This window comes from Talpa occidentalis, unplaced genomic scaffold (genome assembly GCF_014898055.3).
Source record: "Talpa occidentalis isolate TD23 unplaced genomic scaffold, MPIMG_talOcc4v2.1 talOcc4.6, whole genome shotgun sequence".
Lineage (NCBI taxonomy): Eukaryota > Metazoa > Chordata > Mammalia > Eulipotyphla > Talpidae > Talpa > Talpa occidentalis.
Window position 1 is genome coordinate 39,298,333 of NW_023604972.1, and position 16,385 is coordinate 39,314,717.

Below are 16,385 nucleotides of genomic sequence, written 5' to 3' on the forward strand. Positions count from 1 at the left end.
GAGTCTGCAGAAGTGGGTCCTTACTCAATTTTGAGAACTAGCATTGTACATATACATCACATCTTAATCTTCTCATCTATCTGATGAGTTTTGGTTGTTTATATAACTTGGCTGTTATAAATAGTGCTGCAGTGAAAATAGGAGTACATATATTTCCTAACTTTGGAAAACAACAAAAAAATGTTAAAAGTTGATTTAACAGCTGAGTCTTGATTCCTAATGAAAACTAAAGGACAGTCATATGTGTAATTAAATATACAACAAAATATTTTTCTGAAATTGAAATTACTTTCTATGAGCTTTTGGAAAGCAGATATTGTTTGATTTTCAGTTTACTCTCTCTGTTGTCTATTAGGCAAATTCAATAAGGAAGGGCCTTAATCACAAGAAAATAATCACAGATTTATAACATGACAAATGGGAATTATCCAGATTGGAGAGGGCCTTTGGACAAAGAGAAAGGAAGGACAGTAATGTCTTCACTAGACACTTAGGGAGTTTATTTGCTTTCTCAGATCTTTGGTTATAAATTCTGTATGCTAAGTTCTCAAAATTGGTGCTTATTAAAAACATTTTTTTAATGATAATTTCATGGTTGCAACAGTAGGTTACATCTAAAAGCCATAAGGATAATTGTGCAATACAAAGGACTAAACTTTTTTTCTTATTGCATTTAGCAAAGTTTTACCTTATGAAACTTCTTTTTAAATTTTTACTATATATGAATTTTATTATGTATTTATAGAGCTATGATTAAAATATCTTTTTTATTATGAATTGTGTTCAAGTAGAAAAATTCTACTAGAGTTATTTATTGAAACCTGTTTTCATGACAATGGCTAATATTAATATTCTGTGAATACACTCTGGGTAGGTTAATGATTGAAGTCCCTGAAAGCACGTTGTGTTGGGGCGAGGTCAGTCTGTATTTGAAAAAGCCACTGACTGCAGTGTCAGTCATTTATTCTGCTATTTCTTCTAGGGACATCAGAGTGAATACTGTTTAATCAGATAAAAGTTTTTAAATACTTGATGTAAAATCTTCGAGGTGTTTCTCATTTCTGAAAATGATTAAATACTCAGAACAGTAGTTCTTAATAAGGGGCAAGTTTATTCCTTATGGGACATTTGTCAATGTCTGAAGATATATTTTGGTTATATCAGTAGGGGGAGGAGCAGGAGTGTGTTCCAGGCTTCTAGTGAGTAGAAAGAGGTCAGAGTCTGCTGCAGGGGACAGCCCATCTGAGGCCAAAATGTCACATTTCAGAGTGATCCATAGTAATTATTTAGGAGAAATGTATGTCTTAATAGCAGTTGAAAGAAAGATTTATGCTCTTGACCTAACACAGATGTGATATTTGTAATGCTCTGATAACCAACTTTATTAGGTTTAAAATGATAGATGAATATTTGTTTACATGTAACCCACAATAAAATGTTGCACAAAACAGTTTAGAAATACAGTTTATGATGCTAAGATCATCTGGAATCTTAACACTGAAAGTCAATTATATTATCACCACAATATAGAATTACTTATATGCCTATATATATTTTTATATATGAAGAAGCAAGTTTATCTTAAGGAGTAGAGAATTGGCAGCCAGCTGCCTAAGTGAATCACATTTTTTTAAATTCTTTCCTCAAGAGTTTCCTAACTAAAAATAGATTTACTAGCACTTGCTGAATTTTTTTATAGATAGGATGATTTATAAAGATAGGATTTTATAGATAGGATGATTTATGATTATAAAGATACTTTGTAAGGAAAGGATATGTAAAATTGGTACCTGGTTTTAGGTCCATGGGATAAAAACTATCTATAGCTTTGTCAAGTCATTGATGTTTCCTGGCTTCAGTTTCTTCATAATAAGTGTGTTGGTCCTCATGACTAATACAATCTTTCCTAAACTTCCAAATTTATGAATCTAAGTTATAGGTCAATTTTTTGGTGAATAACTTACAAATCTCTTGGATTATGTTAGGATTATTTTCACATCTTCTTAACAGCATTGAGTGGGGGAAGGATTAATACAAAGTAACTCCATTTTCCAATGCTTTGGTATATATTTTAACAACATGAGTAAATGACTTTCCAGTGAGAATTCTTAATATTTAATAGCTGGTGTTATCATTCAGACTGTCACAAAGCCTTCATTTAATTCTATCTTGAAATATGAGACTGACTCTTTTAATGTCTTCACAAGACAGGGGGGTTATTTGCTCTTTCAGATCACTTCGATCATAAATTCTGTATGGTAAGTTCTCAAAATTGGTGCTTATTAAAAAGTTAATTATGATTTCATGGTTGCAACAGTACATGACTGCTACAAGCATAGAGGATAATTGAACTATACAAAAGAATAAACTTTTTCCATGTAGAAAGAAAATGCTCTTTGATTCTTCAATGTATCAGCATAGTCTGTTTTTTTTTTTTTTTTAGACATTTAACCTTACAGTAATGATGTACAAAGCTACCTCCTGATGGTCCAAACATGTAAATGGATCTTTAGAATGTCATTTTTTTTTTTTTTGGTATCCATTGTTTGATGTGGCCATAACCTCCCAAATATTTGTAACAAAAATACATTATTGATTAGAAAATTAATATATATACTCATAACTACACTTTCTCTGGGTATGTTTATAGGGTAGTTGTGTGTGTCAATAAAAACCAAAAGATAAGGTTTCACTACAGAAAAAGGTTAGGGCATATCTGACCTGATTTATTACCATACTTTGTTACTTTGATGTAATTTCTTATAAACATCATGCCAATGGGTTTATAAATAGAAACACTTCTTATGATGGAAAAATCTCTAGGAAATCCAGAAGGATAAGGAAAAAGGAAAAAAAATGTATTTGTGAGCCTGAAGAAATGATAGATTTATGAAAGCGTTTCCTGAACTCCTTGAGTTTATAAAGTTTCTCATTTAATGGGACATGCCTGACAAAGACAATCTAAAATCCTCACAACTACCCTCAAAAATTTACATTGCTCCTCACTTAAATAGGTGAGTATCCCTGATATATTTTCAAACCAGGCTAAATTGACCCATTTGTAAATTTAAATCTCTTAAAATTGGTTATGAGTTGTTGGTTGATTAAAATGATCCTAAAATTAATTAGATATATCATAGGTCTCATATTGTTCAGGTCAGTCATTTAACCTCACTTCATTTTACTTCATTCCATTTAATGATTCAGTTCTCATACATTTATGCACTGCATACAATTTTTGATGTTAAACTTTTATAGTGAACTAGAGACCTGTTTTTGAAGCAATCCATTTTCTATAATAAGTAACATTTGTATATACTCCAGGTTTGTTTTTTTTACCACAGTTATCTCCCCAGCTCACAATTCCAATGAGATACCAGGTATCTTTAGAATCCTTTACAACTAAAGGTCCTCCAGAATCACCCTGAAAATCAAAAAGAGAAAAAAGAAAATTAGCCTAATAAAAGCCTTATTACTAAAGATATTCTGATGAAACATACATTTATTATTAGTCTTTTATAGCTGAGGGGAGAAGGGGACAATAAAATTGAGGTCTGCTGTGCCATGTGGGCCAGCTCCCTGGCTGGGGATCGAACTCATGCTGCAATGGTTGGCAATACCTTGATAGCACTGAGACTTTAATCCCTGTGACATGGGGGGTTAAATTTTAAATTTAAATTTAAATTTTTTCAACTAAAAGGAATAATTTTCAAATAAAATTATGTGTATTTAAAGAACACAATGTGATGATTTGACAAGTATACATTCTAAAATGATTACTGTCATCATGTTATCTAACATATACATTGCCTCACATAGTTACTGGTAATGAGAGCACTTATATCTCCTCTTAGAAAATAACAAGTTCACAATATTCACAATACTCTTAGCACTTAGCAAATAACAAGAGACAGTATTATTAGCGATAGTAACTGTCTTGTATGTTAGATCCCCAGAGCTCATTCATTTTATAAATGAAGGTTGGTATCTTTTGACACACTGACAAGGGGTTAGTTAGTATCCAAGATATAAACATATAAACATATAAAAACATAAAACATACACAATTGAGCAATAAAACACCGACAACCTAAGCAATAGCAGATCTGAACAGATAATTCACCAGAGTGTATCCAGAAGGCCATGGAAAAATATTTATCATCATTTTTAATATGGGATATAGGTTAGAGCAACATGAGATATCATCACACACCAGTGAGAATGGAATATGCTGAAAAGACCCCAACAAAAAGTGCTGGAGAGAATGCACAAGAAGAAGAATCTTATTACACTGTAAGCTGACACAGCCATTTTGAAAAGCAAAAGGGATTTACCTCAGAAAAAAAGTAAAAGTGGAACTATCATATGATGCAGCAGTCCCACTTCTGGGCATCAATCCAAAGAACATAAAGACATTAGCTCAAAAATTATATGCTCTACAATGCTTATTACAGCATTATTTACAATAGCAAGGACACAGAAGCAACCTAAGTGCTCACTGATAGGTAAAGAGCTATGGCTCTTTAGCCACACAGTGAGATACTATTCAGCCAGAAGGAAAAATGAAATGATGCCATTTGTGCAGCAAAGTGGAAGTGCTTCTAAGAAATTATGTGTATTTAAGTCAAAATGACAAATGTTGAACATTTACATAGAGTAGAATTAGGCAAAACAAAAATACTTATTAAAAAACTATACACGAATTAAGGAAGTGGGATCTGTGAAGTTAAGGAGGGGGAGGAAAAAAGGGGAAAGGGTCTGTGGGGTATAATATGGTGATGGAAAAAAATAAAGGTAGCATTCAAGACCCTGCACAACCAGGCCCTTTATAATGATCCTGCCTGGCCCTGTACCACTGGACTCCATGAATTCTGTTTCACCACATGATTTTCTTTCAGTTTCTATAATTCTTATACCCTGCCTCATAGTACTTTCACATTTGCATTCTTTGTAGTTGATTCCTACTCATTTGAGTACTACCTTCGCTCTAGCTACCCCCCAGCTTTACCCCTGCTGGGGTATTCATTTCTTATAATAATCACAAAACCATGGTCTTTTCCTTCCAAGACTTTTTTCCAGTTACTTACATTGGTATTACTTTTTTGATTAATGTAAGTTTTTTAAAAGTAAGTTTCATGCAGATTTTTACACAAGATTGTATTTCCAGTACTTGGACCAGTGAAGGACACACAGATGTGCACTTAAGCATTTCCTTTGAATGAGTAAACAGACTTAGAATGAGTGAAAATATGACCTGGGACAATTCTAGACTAATTTTGTTAGACTTCGCGTTTCCAATTTCCAGAATTTAAATTATGAAACTTCTGGAAGAATGTTGCCAAAACTCAACCACTGTGTTCTTAAGCAATTTTGAATGCCATCTTGGGATAGCCCTTAAATCAGTGCAGCAGCTGCATGCATAGTGGTTACAACAAATGATAGTTCTTTTTATTAAACTCAACTGGAAATGGCAGCATCATGAATTTGAGATAAAATACCAGAGACTTTCATATCAGCAATTCCAATCCTTTTGTCATTTGTGTTTGGGTCTTATCAAAGTAATCTCTCTCCACCTACCTTGCAGGCATCATGAATTCCTTCCAGATATCCAGCACAAAACATTCCAAATTTTATATCATTGCCGTACACATATGGTTGTTTACATATATCGTCACTTATGATTTTCAGTCTGGCTTCTCGAAGATCATTTTGGGGTTTCCCTTAAAATAGAATTTTAATGTTTATAATCAGCATCTTTAGCTAGAATGAAGTAAGTGGACTTTATTATCTTTTTCTGCATTAAAATTATCAGTACAAAATGAGGTAATGATGTATGCAGTTTCAGAAGAAACTTCTGGTTTAAAATTTGGCACACTTAAATGGTAATTATCATCCTTATCATATTTTTATGCATAACTCTACAAGCAAGAAACACATTTCATTCCTTTTTTCTGGACAATCTTTGCACTTTTTAGCAAAATTGATTTGTGTAGGAAGGGATTCCATTTTTTTAATTGTATATGCATACTCTAGATTGTACCCAAAAACTGGGGATTTAGATGGTTTACTCCCTTGGTTTGTAAAATAACAATAGGATTACATACATTTGTTTTATCCTTTATGCTTTGTGAAAAAACTTTCACATAATGACATTTAAAAACAATGTTTTCATTTCTTATGTATTTCCAGTTTGATATTCTAGATTTAAATGATTTCATTAGTTGTAGAAAGCAATATTATGGCAAGAAAGCTACTACCTATGTTTGGAAGGAAAGGACATCATACACATTCAGGGATTTTTAAAAATATCAAACCATACAGGAATCAGGAAACCATAGCAGACAGAATATCCCCAAGCTTCCTGTGAGATCTCATTTTCCCCTCAGTTAAGAGTATAATCTGTGAATATGATGGTTGTTATTCTCATGAGTAGGTTTTGTTAATGACACAGGTTAAGGAATTATGCAGATGTAGTTAAGAATCCCTAATCACTTTTATATTGAGTTCGTTAGAAAGATTATTTGAGGTGGACCTGACTTAATAAGGCAAATCATTTTAAAAGGATATAGATCTTTCCTGAAATCAGAGACATTTTCCTAATGGTATTAAAGATGCAGTTACTATGAGTTCTATAATTGCTAGAAACTGAATTCTGTCAACAACTAGTGATCTTGAAGAGAACCTGGAGGGACAGACAGGGCCATAAACTTAGTGGACACTTTGACAGCTATTTTATGACCCTGAGTAGCGGACCCAACTAAGCTGTGTTTGAAGTTGTGGCCCACAGAAACTAAGAGATTAAAAAAAATTGGGTGCTGTGTTTAGCTTTCAAATTTGTGTAACTTGTTATGTTAGGGGGAAAGGATGTCCTGAGCTAATCCCATACAGGCTTTGTGGACCCCACCCCCACTCCAGACTAAAACCATCAGGACATTGGGAAAGACAAATCCCATCACCACCAAAGAGAGGGTGTCTGGGACCTGAGGGTGGAGTTGGGCAGCCAGGTTGGATATAAAAACCAAACATGTGGGCCTTGGGATGGCTCGCTGTCGCTTGCCTCCTGGCTACACAGCTCCTGGCTCGTGGCCAGCTCTCAGAGTGCCATTTTGGGATTCCTGATCGGCGGATCGGGTAGGACTCATTTAAAACTTTGTCTCCCACTTTTCTCCCTAAGTTGTACATTTCCTCATTTCCCCTTCCCTTGTAAATAAACCTTTATTAACCTTTCACGTGTCCCTGCAGTAAAACATTGATAAGTTCTTTTAAGCGCGCGGGTGAGGACCCACAGTCAGGCATCCCGTTTTGTATCGGGGTTACTCTACAACAGTTATACATCTGTAGGAAACTAATACAGAGAGCAACTTCTTTAGAATAACAATTCAGGGGCCTCCCCGGCGGCGCAGCATTTGAGCGTTGGGTTGCGAAGCTGCCTGCAGCCTCTGCAGCGCTGGTTCAATCCCCGGCTGCTCCCCGGCCACCAGAGGAGGATCCCACATGGCGCGCAGACCTCTCCTGCGTCCTGCTGCTCCCCTCAGCAGTGCACTTTGGTCCTGCTCTGCTCCCTGCTCCCTGCTCTGGCTCTGGTGAATTCTCTCACCCTCCTGCGCTTCTGACTGTACCCAGTGCTTGTATAAATAAATAAAAATAAATCTTAAAAAAAAAAAAATAACAATTCAGGATTTATTTCTGCAGATTTGTTTACTAAGATTTCTAAAAACTGCTCAAGTTACTCTGTTCTTTGAATATAATTGATGCATTTTTTTTGCCTACTACATAATTACCAAAAAATCATATTTGGTAGTAGGAAGGGTAAAGTGAAACTGATATATTGTACGTGACAGTGTAAATTCATAACTTTTAAAAACCTAGCTGACAGAGTATACTCCATAAATTCTGGACACCTCAACTATTTCTCGATTATGATGGGAATATTACTGATATCTTTGTCAAAAATCTTTTTATTTCAATAACATTCTCTATTGTTTTCTTGCTTTCAATTTTATTTTTACTCTAATTTTTATTCTTGTTTAGGTGTTTGTTGCTCTTTTTTTCTAGTTTATTAAAGTGGGAACTGAAATTACTGATTTGAAATTTTTTCTGATGTATGCATTTGCTATAAATTTCTTCCCACTGTTTTAGCTGTGTCCAGTATATATTGATTTTATTTTATATTCATTCACTTCTGTGCATACTTAAATCTTTAAGACTTCCTCTCTAGCCCATGGACTATTTAGAAGTGTGTTGTTTAATTTCTAAGCTTTTGAAGGTTTTTCCATTATCTTTCTGATTTCTAGTTTGCTTCCATTGTGATCAGAGTGCATACTATGTATGGTTGCAGTTTTTTAAAATTTGTCAAGATTTGTTTATGGACCTAGATAATGTGGATCTTGGTGAATTTTCCATGAGTACTTGTAAAAAGGAGTTTTCCATGGTTGTTAGATGTAGTATTCTGTACATACAGTGTTCTATTGTTCTGTACATCAGTTTAACTCCCTTGCTACTCAAAAAGTAGTAGGCTTCTATATTTCTGTGCAGACCTTACACTCATGGTTGGAATGATTCTTCCTACCAAGCCAAAGGGGAGCCAAGATGCCCCTCCCATCATCATGAACCAGTGAATATGAACGCTGTCTTAGGAGAAAGCCACCGGAGAATGAAGACAGAGAGATATCAGGCTTACAGTTCTACTCAGCCAACCCTAGGATTATTAAGCTATAGATAATATATTCTGTGATTGGTATTTAGCCTTACAGAAATCAGTGCATATTCCAATGTGTATATTATCAGACAAAGCTATGTGGGGCACGTGAAGAAAATCTAGAGACCACAAACCTGCTCTGGGTCACATTTAATGAAAGATATTCCCTGCCTCTTAGTGGGGACTGAGAATTGAATTTGTCTTCATTAGTGTTTATGTAAATAAATTGTGTAGAGTTCTGTGATGAATTTTGTCATTCTCATAAAGCTCTTACCTTCTCTAGCTTGAGTTACAAAAAAACCAACACACTACTTGTTATGTGAGTGTACCTAGACTAGAGGCCTCCCACCAAAAATTTTTTTAAAAATTAAATGTTTATCCTCATATTAGGTTAGTATATCAAGATAAATTATTAGAGAGGGCATTGGAGCTGTGTTGTAGGAGATTAATCTCTACATAGTTATATCCCTTTCCCTGGAATTACTTAAAGTTGTCTTTCTAGTTCTGAAGCAGATTTTGATACAAGTGGAGACTGTAACTGAGCAAAAGAAATACTTGTGAGATTATTAAGGAAAACAAAAATGAGGGATGGAGCAGTTAGGGGGAGGTGGAATGAAAGGATAAGGAGCAGGCATTCAGAGATAGGACTCAAAGTGAGGGAGAGTCTTGGATTGCAGGTGGTCATGAGGATTACAGCATATCTGATGTATATAACTGGCACTGCAGAGAGAACCACATATTAAAATAGGTTTTTGTGTGCTTGCGGGAATGTTTGTGTCTTTTAAATGTCCCTTGAGCCCACACTTTTGAATCTGCCTTTCCTTTATCCTCTGTCATCCTGGCCAGGCTGCCAATGATACCCCTGCCATTTTTAGTATTGACAGAGGAGTATTTTAATTGACCAGTCAATCCAAGTATTTTTGGACTCAAGTGAGGCCAAAAGAGAATTTTTCAGGGATTAATGTGGATTCTGGAGAAGTGCAGGACATTTTGTAGTGGGCAGATGTTGTAAATCCTGAGTTGCTGTTGGTTCACTTTGCCACTATGTGGAGCTAGAGTCACTCCATCTGAAGGAGATCTAGGGGCAAATTTCCATGAAATGGAAAAACTGAGAGATTCTTCCTCCTTCTTTTTAGAGATTACATCATACAAACTCATGAATGGAACTTGTCTAAAGCCAGACTCATTACAGGGGCCAAATTGATCATTTTATATTTTGCTTTAGTAATTTGAATTGAGCTTTATTTTTTTATTAAATGATTTCTTTTAAAGATTTATTTATTTATACAAGAACTGGGTACAGTCAGAGGCACGGGAAGGTGAGAGAATTCACCAGAGACAGAGCGGGGAACAGAACAGGCGGACAAACCGAAGGTACTGCTGAGGGGGGCAGGGGGCAAGGCAGGAGAGATCTGCCATGTCATGTGGGTTTCTCCCTGGCTGGCCGGGCATCGAACCCACGCTATAGAGGCTGCAGACAGCTTCACAGCGCGGCACTCGACCCGCTACACCACTGGGGAGGCCCTGAATTGAGCTTTAGTTGCTTGAGAGAACAAGAGGCATAAATAATCCAACCAACTATGAAAATGACTAATAGGATAATATTGGTGGGAATTAAATCATGTTTTAAATAAGGCTTAGATGTGTAATTATTTTGAGATACTCACCACCATAGAAAAGTGCTCCAAACCCTGTGATATAGGCGGTCAAGTTTGGTTGGAAGTGTGCTGAGGCTTCTGGCAAACAGACCCGGCGGATGTCATCACTAAAGGTGACTCGAGGAGAGAACTGTACAACAGCAATGTCATGTTCTTTTGCTGGGGTGGGATGCTGCTCATGGACAATGATTCGTTTAACATTTCTTTTCATTAACGGAGGATTGATTGTTGTTCCGAAGCTAACAGTCCATTGACGTGGATTTGCATTACTGGGAATGGTTAGAAATGAACAGAATATATGAACTGCACTAAAATAATTACATCTAGACTAATATGAGAACACACCATTCTGAAAATGCTTACAATGTGTTTCTTTAACGGCTTTAGTCTATTGCTACTATTTTGAAAAATGATGATATGCAAATACCATCTGTGTTACTGAAATGCAATACAAAATTATTGAAGTTTAGAACTGTAAAATACAAAACAATCTCATCAACAAAAATTTATAAAACATCTATGTGAAGTGCCTTATTTTAATGGGAATGAAGTGATGAACAAGACAGAAACTATCCCAAATGGTGAGAGTATGTGATTCCAATAAAGGAAAATCAAAACAAGTTAACAAATAAATGAATGCATAGATAAACCAAACAATGAAAAAGCTGTGGAATAGAGTGTGGGGAATAGTTAGGAAAGACTCTTTTGAAAATGTAACATTTGCACTGAAACATGGCTGATAAGAAGTCAGCTGTGAGAACACCGGGAAGCAAGTTTCCAAGCAAACTTCCATGGCCTGAGACTACACAGACAGCAGCTGAAGACACAAAGGAGAATGGTGGGGATGAGGTAATGAAATAGGCAGGGACCATATTTTAGAACATCTTAAAGTTAATGAATAAATTGTTTGATTTTATTCAAGTGATATGGGTATTAACTAGGTGATGTAAAGGTAACAGTACAATAGTCTCATTAATAGCCCTTTTTTAAAGTTACATTTATTCTTTCTAGAGTACATGGGTGGATGAGTTAAAAGCTGCCAGAAGTTTTGTGAGAGCTGATTACAAGTATAGATGACTTCTAGTTATGAGTTTGAGAGACTGATGGATCATAGTATAAATGGGAATTGGAAATGCCATCCAGTAATGATGAAAGATCATCTAGTAAAGTCTGAATATAATAAAACTCAGCTTTTTAAAAATCAGTAGTGAGGTACAATTTAAAATAAGTAACTTACCTATTAAAGCAGTGCGCTGCAGTGATAAGCCATGTATTACTAATCAAGGTGGCCCCACACTTATGTTCGTTATTGTGCTGAAGGGACGCTTGCCAAGGCCAGGCACCTTTGGCTGCAATGTTGCCAGACATTATTCTGTTGAGTATTAATGGAACATTTCGCTTACCACAACCTGAAAGAGAGGAGTTCATTAAGTTATAAGAAATGTCTCTGTAATCTTTGTTACAGAGCAACTAAGAGCACAGTAAAGTGACATGTGCATCAATCATTACATAAAATATATACAATATTAACATCCATTCTCTGTATTTCCAGATGTGTTGATGTTTTGTTCACTGCTACTTGCTACATTTTTAGATGTGGATATATTGCCTATGGTAAACTGCAAAGGGTTGACATACCACCAAGTTTCAAATCAGTCCTCAGGATTTGGATTACGTAGATACACAGCGAACTCCTACTAAGATTGTTCCCTAGTTTTAGGTGATCCACTGTTGTTACTTTAACACAAAGTTCTCAACAGAACAAAGCCCTCTGGCCAAACAAGTTATTTCCCATTTGTTGGAATCCCTTCTACATGGTATTTTTCAGAGTGAATAGTTTCCAGCATATACACAAATTAATATATCATGATCGATTCCCTCATTTGTGAGGATAAATCGTTCCATGTTTTCATATAAACATCAGACTCACTCTTGGGAATAAATAACGTATTTTATGTGAATCAGATCAGAGATTACTTTGCTGCTTGGGGTTCCTGCTAAGAATTAAGTCTATTTAGAGAATGGTGCTAATAAAGAACTCATGATAGGTTCAGTTCTTGTTCCAACTGATTAGGTATATAAAAAAAATGCATTTTACTTGTATTGATTATATTTCAACTGTGCCTAGTTATTTTGGATTTCTCTATCACTATCATTACTCTAGTGAGACTACCACTTTCTTTTCTCATTTGGAGGACAACAGCAGCTTTTCAGTTCATCTCCTGCCTTTAGTCTTGCTCTTCTAATCTAGTCTTCATACTGCAACCTTAGTGAGACCTTCTGTGACTCTTTTTTAAAATTTATATAATTCTTACATCATTTTTCATTTTTGCACAATGTATGCATTTTCATTTTGGTTATATTCCCCATATAATTCCCACCCCCCTTATTTTGACCCTAATTCCTCCTCTCCTCCCCCACCGTATAGTGTGTCTCTGGTTTATAGTTGCTTGTTGACTTTGATTTTTTCTTTATTATAATTAGTCTTTTTCCTGGTCCCTTATTTAGGGTTTCTAAATTCCTGCTATGACTGAGACCATCCACTATTTTTCTTTTTCTTTCTGGCTTATTTCACTGAGCATGATACACAATGGAATATTACTTAGCAATCAAAAAAGATAAACTCATGCAATTTGCAGCAACATGAATGGAGCTGGAAGAAATCATGCTCAGCAAAATAAGCTTCCTGTGACTCTTGTCTTCCAAATAAAGTCAGAACAGTCCTTGATCACTATAATTCACACCTCTTTCTCATGCTCTCCAACCCCCTTTCTGTTTCAGCCACACTCGTGTTGTTCAATGACAAGAAATGATCAATTTCTTGCTTTTCTGAAGACATTTTCACATATTACTTTCCTCCTTAGGACACTAACTCTCCATGACCTCTCCTATCTCAGGCTCACTTTCTGATCTGACAAGACCAGGTTAGCTGACTCTCTGATTGGCTTTGGAGCAATATATACTTGTCTTCATAGCACTGATCACATTTACTTCCTGATTTCATTATGCCTTCCCTACCTTCATACTCTTAATTTTAGAGAAGAGGTCATGTCTTAGTCACATAAGTACTACCATCTCCTGGTATACTTTCTGGCACTTGGTAGATGTTAAAAAGATAATTATTGAATGAAAGAATATATAAAATACTAAATGTGTTTGCAAGATGCAGAGGCAAATACATGAACATCTTTATAAAAAATTATCAACATTTTTATAAAGTCAGATTTCATTCTACAGTGATAAGAAGTGGGCAGGTGGAGCTGTTGCCTACCACGACAATGAAATATATTAAATTTTATAGGCCAGTTATAGACAATGGGGTCTATCTATTGCCATGTATTTCTCATTTTATGTTTCAGCAGAAAGCACATTTCATAGCATTTTAAAAATTAGAAAAGCAAGTCCATTTATTCCATACCAGAAATGTATAATTTCTTCAAATTGTCCCCAGATTTCCACCATGTGAATTGTTTTCTTGAACATGAAGGAAAGATCAATGACAGAGTTAAAAAAATAAAGGGTATTTTATCTATTGCCCAATTTTTATTCTTGCCCAAAGAGAATGTGAGACATGAATGAGCTAATATTTGAACATGTCCATCTTGATGTGGAAACTGAACTTCTTTTTATAAGCTAACTAGACTTACATGCTTGGACAGTGAGCTTCCCTGTCGATGAGCTCATTGCTGAAAAACAAAATAGAACAAAGAGTGGTAATTTGAGATTCTCCTGATTGGTCTCAATAACCAAAAATTATCAGGAGGTTGGATCATATATGGATTCTAGAGTTAAACATGTAAATCAGTCAGGGAATAGCTACCTAATATAGCAGGAGACTAGTCTAATATTTGTAGAGATTTATAGGCAACCTCTAATTATACCTTGAATGGGTGGCTGTGCACAAATAATGATTTAAATCCACAAATGCAATTGAGCCTTTTTACCCAGTTTGCATACCTCCCTTCACCCTTCTTGGCTGGCAACCACCAATTTGGTCTTATAGTCCAGGAATTTGTTTTTATTTTGCTTATTTATTTTACATCCTTATTCTCAACATGGTATTTGTCTTTCTCCATCTGACTTATTTTATTTAGAATAATCCCCTCAAGATCCATTCATATGACAAGATCATAATGTAATATATAAGGATGTAAAATTATAATGCGATACATCTGAGACCTGTATATTATAATTAAAGCTTTCCTCAGTAGAGAAAAATACAGAAATAGTTTGAATATGGAACAGGACTTTTCTAATGGTGCAGGGTGTGAAGTCTCTTGGATTTCACTAGAGACAGGAAGTGGGGATAGAGAGACCAAATATATGCAATCTCCAGGCTTCAAACAGCCTCAACCAAAACAGATGTTTTTATTCTTCCTGTTTATTTAAGTTTTCTTTTAATTTTTTTTTTATTTTTTACATCATTGTTCATTTTAAACAATGTTTGCTTCCCCCCACCCCCTCAGGTGTAGTCCCCATAGAGTTTCCTTCCCCAGTGCACACTGGCACCATCACCTCAGTCCCCTGTGCTCCTCCCTCCCTCCTTCTGATCCCTCCCCTCCTCCTCCCCTGCAGGATGTCTCTGATTTATAACTGTTTTTACTTTATTGTGTTTTGTACTGTTATTTTTTTTACACTGATGTTTTATTTGGTTCCCCTATATTCCTGTTATAAATGAAACCATCTGATATTATAAGTTTCTCTTTGAAATGAAAAGACTTTAAAATTCCAAGTAAACTACATTTAAAATATTTCTAAAATATAGTTTCTAAATTACCAAAATTATTTTTTCTGGAGAAAAAACTATTATGTATTCTTATTAAACATCTGCTGTATATTGGTTTAGATCCATTGTTGAAGAACAAGATTAAGCTGTCAATTTCTAACAAAGTTATAAATGTGATAAAACACACATATAGACTTAAGTGGGTGGAGGACTGCATAAAAATGGTGATAATTTAAAGGTAATGTGGCATGCTGAGCAGAATGTGACTAAACTTACATATTTTTATCAGTGATGTGTTTCTCAGATTCATATTCTCTGCATCTAACTCCCCATGATAGAAAATAAGAATGCTTCTTTCTATTCATCTCTACACATGTCACCTGGGAAACTAGTGGTGGTCAACTCTGCAAAGTGGGAGTTTTTGAAAATACCCCTCAAGGATTCCTTAAGTCATTATTACTGCTAAGACTCTATTGCTCAGGACAGATTCTCAGTGCTTACTCTTTGGAAGTAACTCAATTTTCTGTTAAATGTAGTTTGTTAGTAAATTTCTTACTCCATTAAAACAATGAATTTAATATTTCCCATTTTTGGAATGCATTAAAATAGAAAAGAATATAACGTTAGAATTCTTAAGACGTATATCATCCCTTTCCAAGAATGATACCAGGGTAAGTATAATGGCTGTGAGTGTAATTGGATTTTGTAGGATTGTATTTTAAGGGAGAACATTTGTACGAGGAGTTAAACTATCCATATATAAGTAAGTGTTGACAATTTTGAATTTTGATCAAATATTTTTGCTTTCCATGCTTAGGAGTGAAAACAGACATTAACCCACTAACACATTTCTTGAGTTGGCAGTAACATAGTTAGCATTCAGTGTTCTACTTGCTACAATTAACATATGGGACTTGGCGCTCACAGCAATGGCCAGGAGCTGCGCTTCCACAGCCATAGGGTTTGCAACACAAAGTTTACTTTAACTTTGCTTTGACTCATTCATCACATGAAAGGCCCACGGCATACTGTTTGTTCTCTGTCACAGAGATCACAGATTCTTGAGATATTATAGCTAAATCTTCAGCTACAGGGTTATTTCTAGACTTTGTCTAAAACTTTGACAGTTTTTCATTATTGGAAATCTTCAATATTAAGTGTTCCTAAAGAACAATGTTTTTGCCTGTAATAATTGTCTTGAGGATTTGCTCAGCTTTCCACTAGTGGGTCTTTCCTAAGTGCTAATAAACTCTATTCTTTTTATGTTTGTAAATTTGAAAAACCTCAAGGTTCTGGCTCTTTG

The 16,385-nt window shown here is 35.2% G+C and overlaps 1 protein-coding gene across 1 annotated transcript in view; it reads right to left on the reverse strand.

Annotated features, from left to right (window-relative positions):
* Positions 1-3,258: 3,258 nt before the first annotated feature.
* LOC119260306 (transmembrane protease serine 11A) overlaps positions 3,259-16,385 on the reverse strand; it is a 57,301-nt gene continuing 44,174 nt past the window's right edge. The window contains exons 6-10 of the mRNA XM_037529293.1: positions 14,004-14,042; positions 11,594-11,765; positions 10,366-10,625; positions 5,578-5,720; positions 3,259-3,424 (exon numbers count right to left, since the gene is read on the reverse strand). Coding sequence (XP_037385190.1) covers positions 3,263-3,424; positions 5,578-5,720; positions 10,366-10,625; positions 11,594-11,765; positions 14,004-14,042 — 776 coding nt within the window. The 3' untranslated portion in view covers positions 3,259-3,262. The remainder of the gene's footprint in view (positions 3,425-5,577; positions 5,721-10,365; positions 10,626-11,593; positions 11,766-14,003; positions 14,043-16,385) is intronic.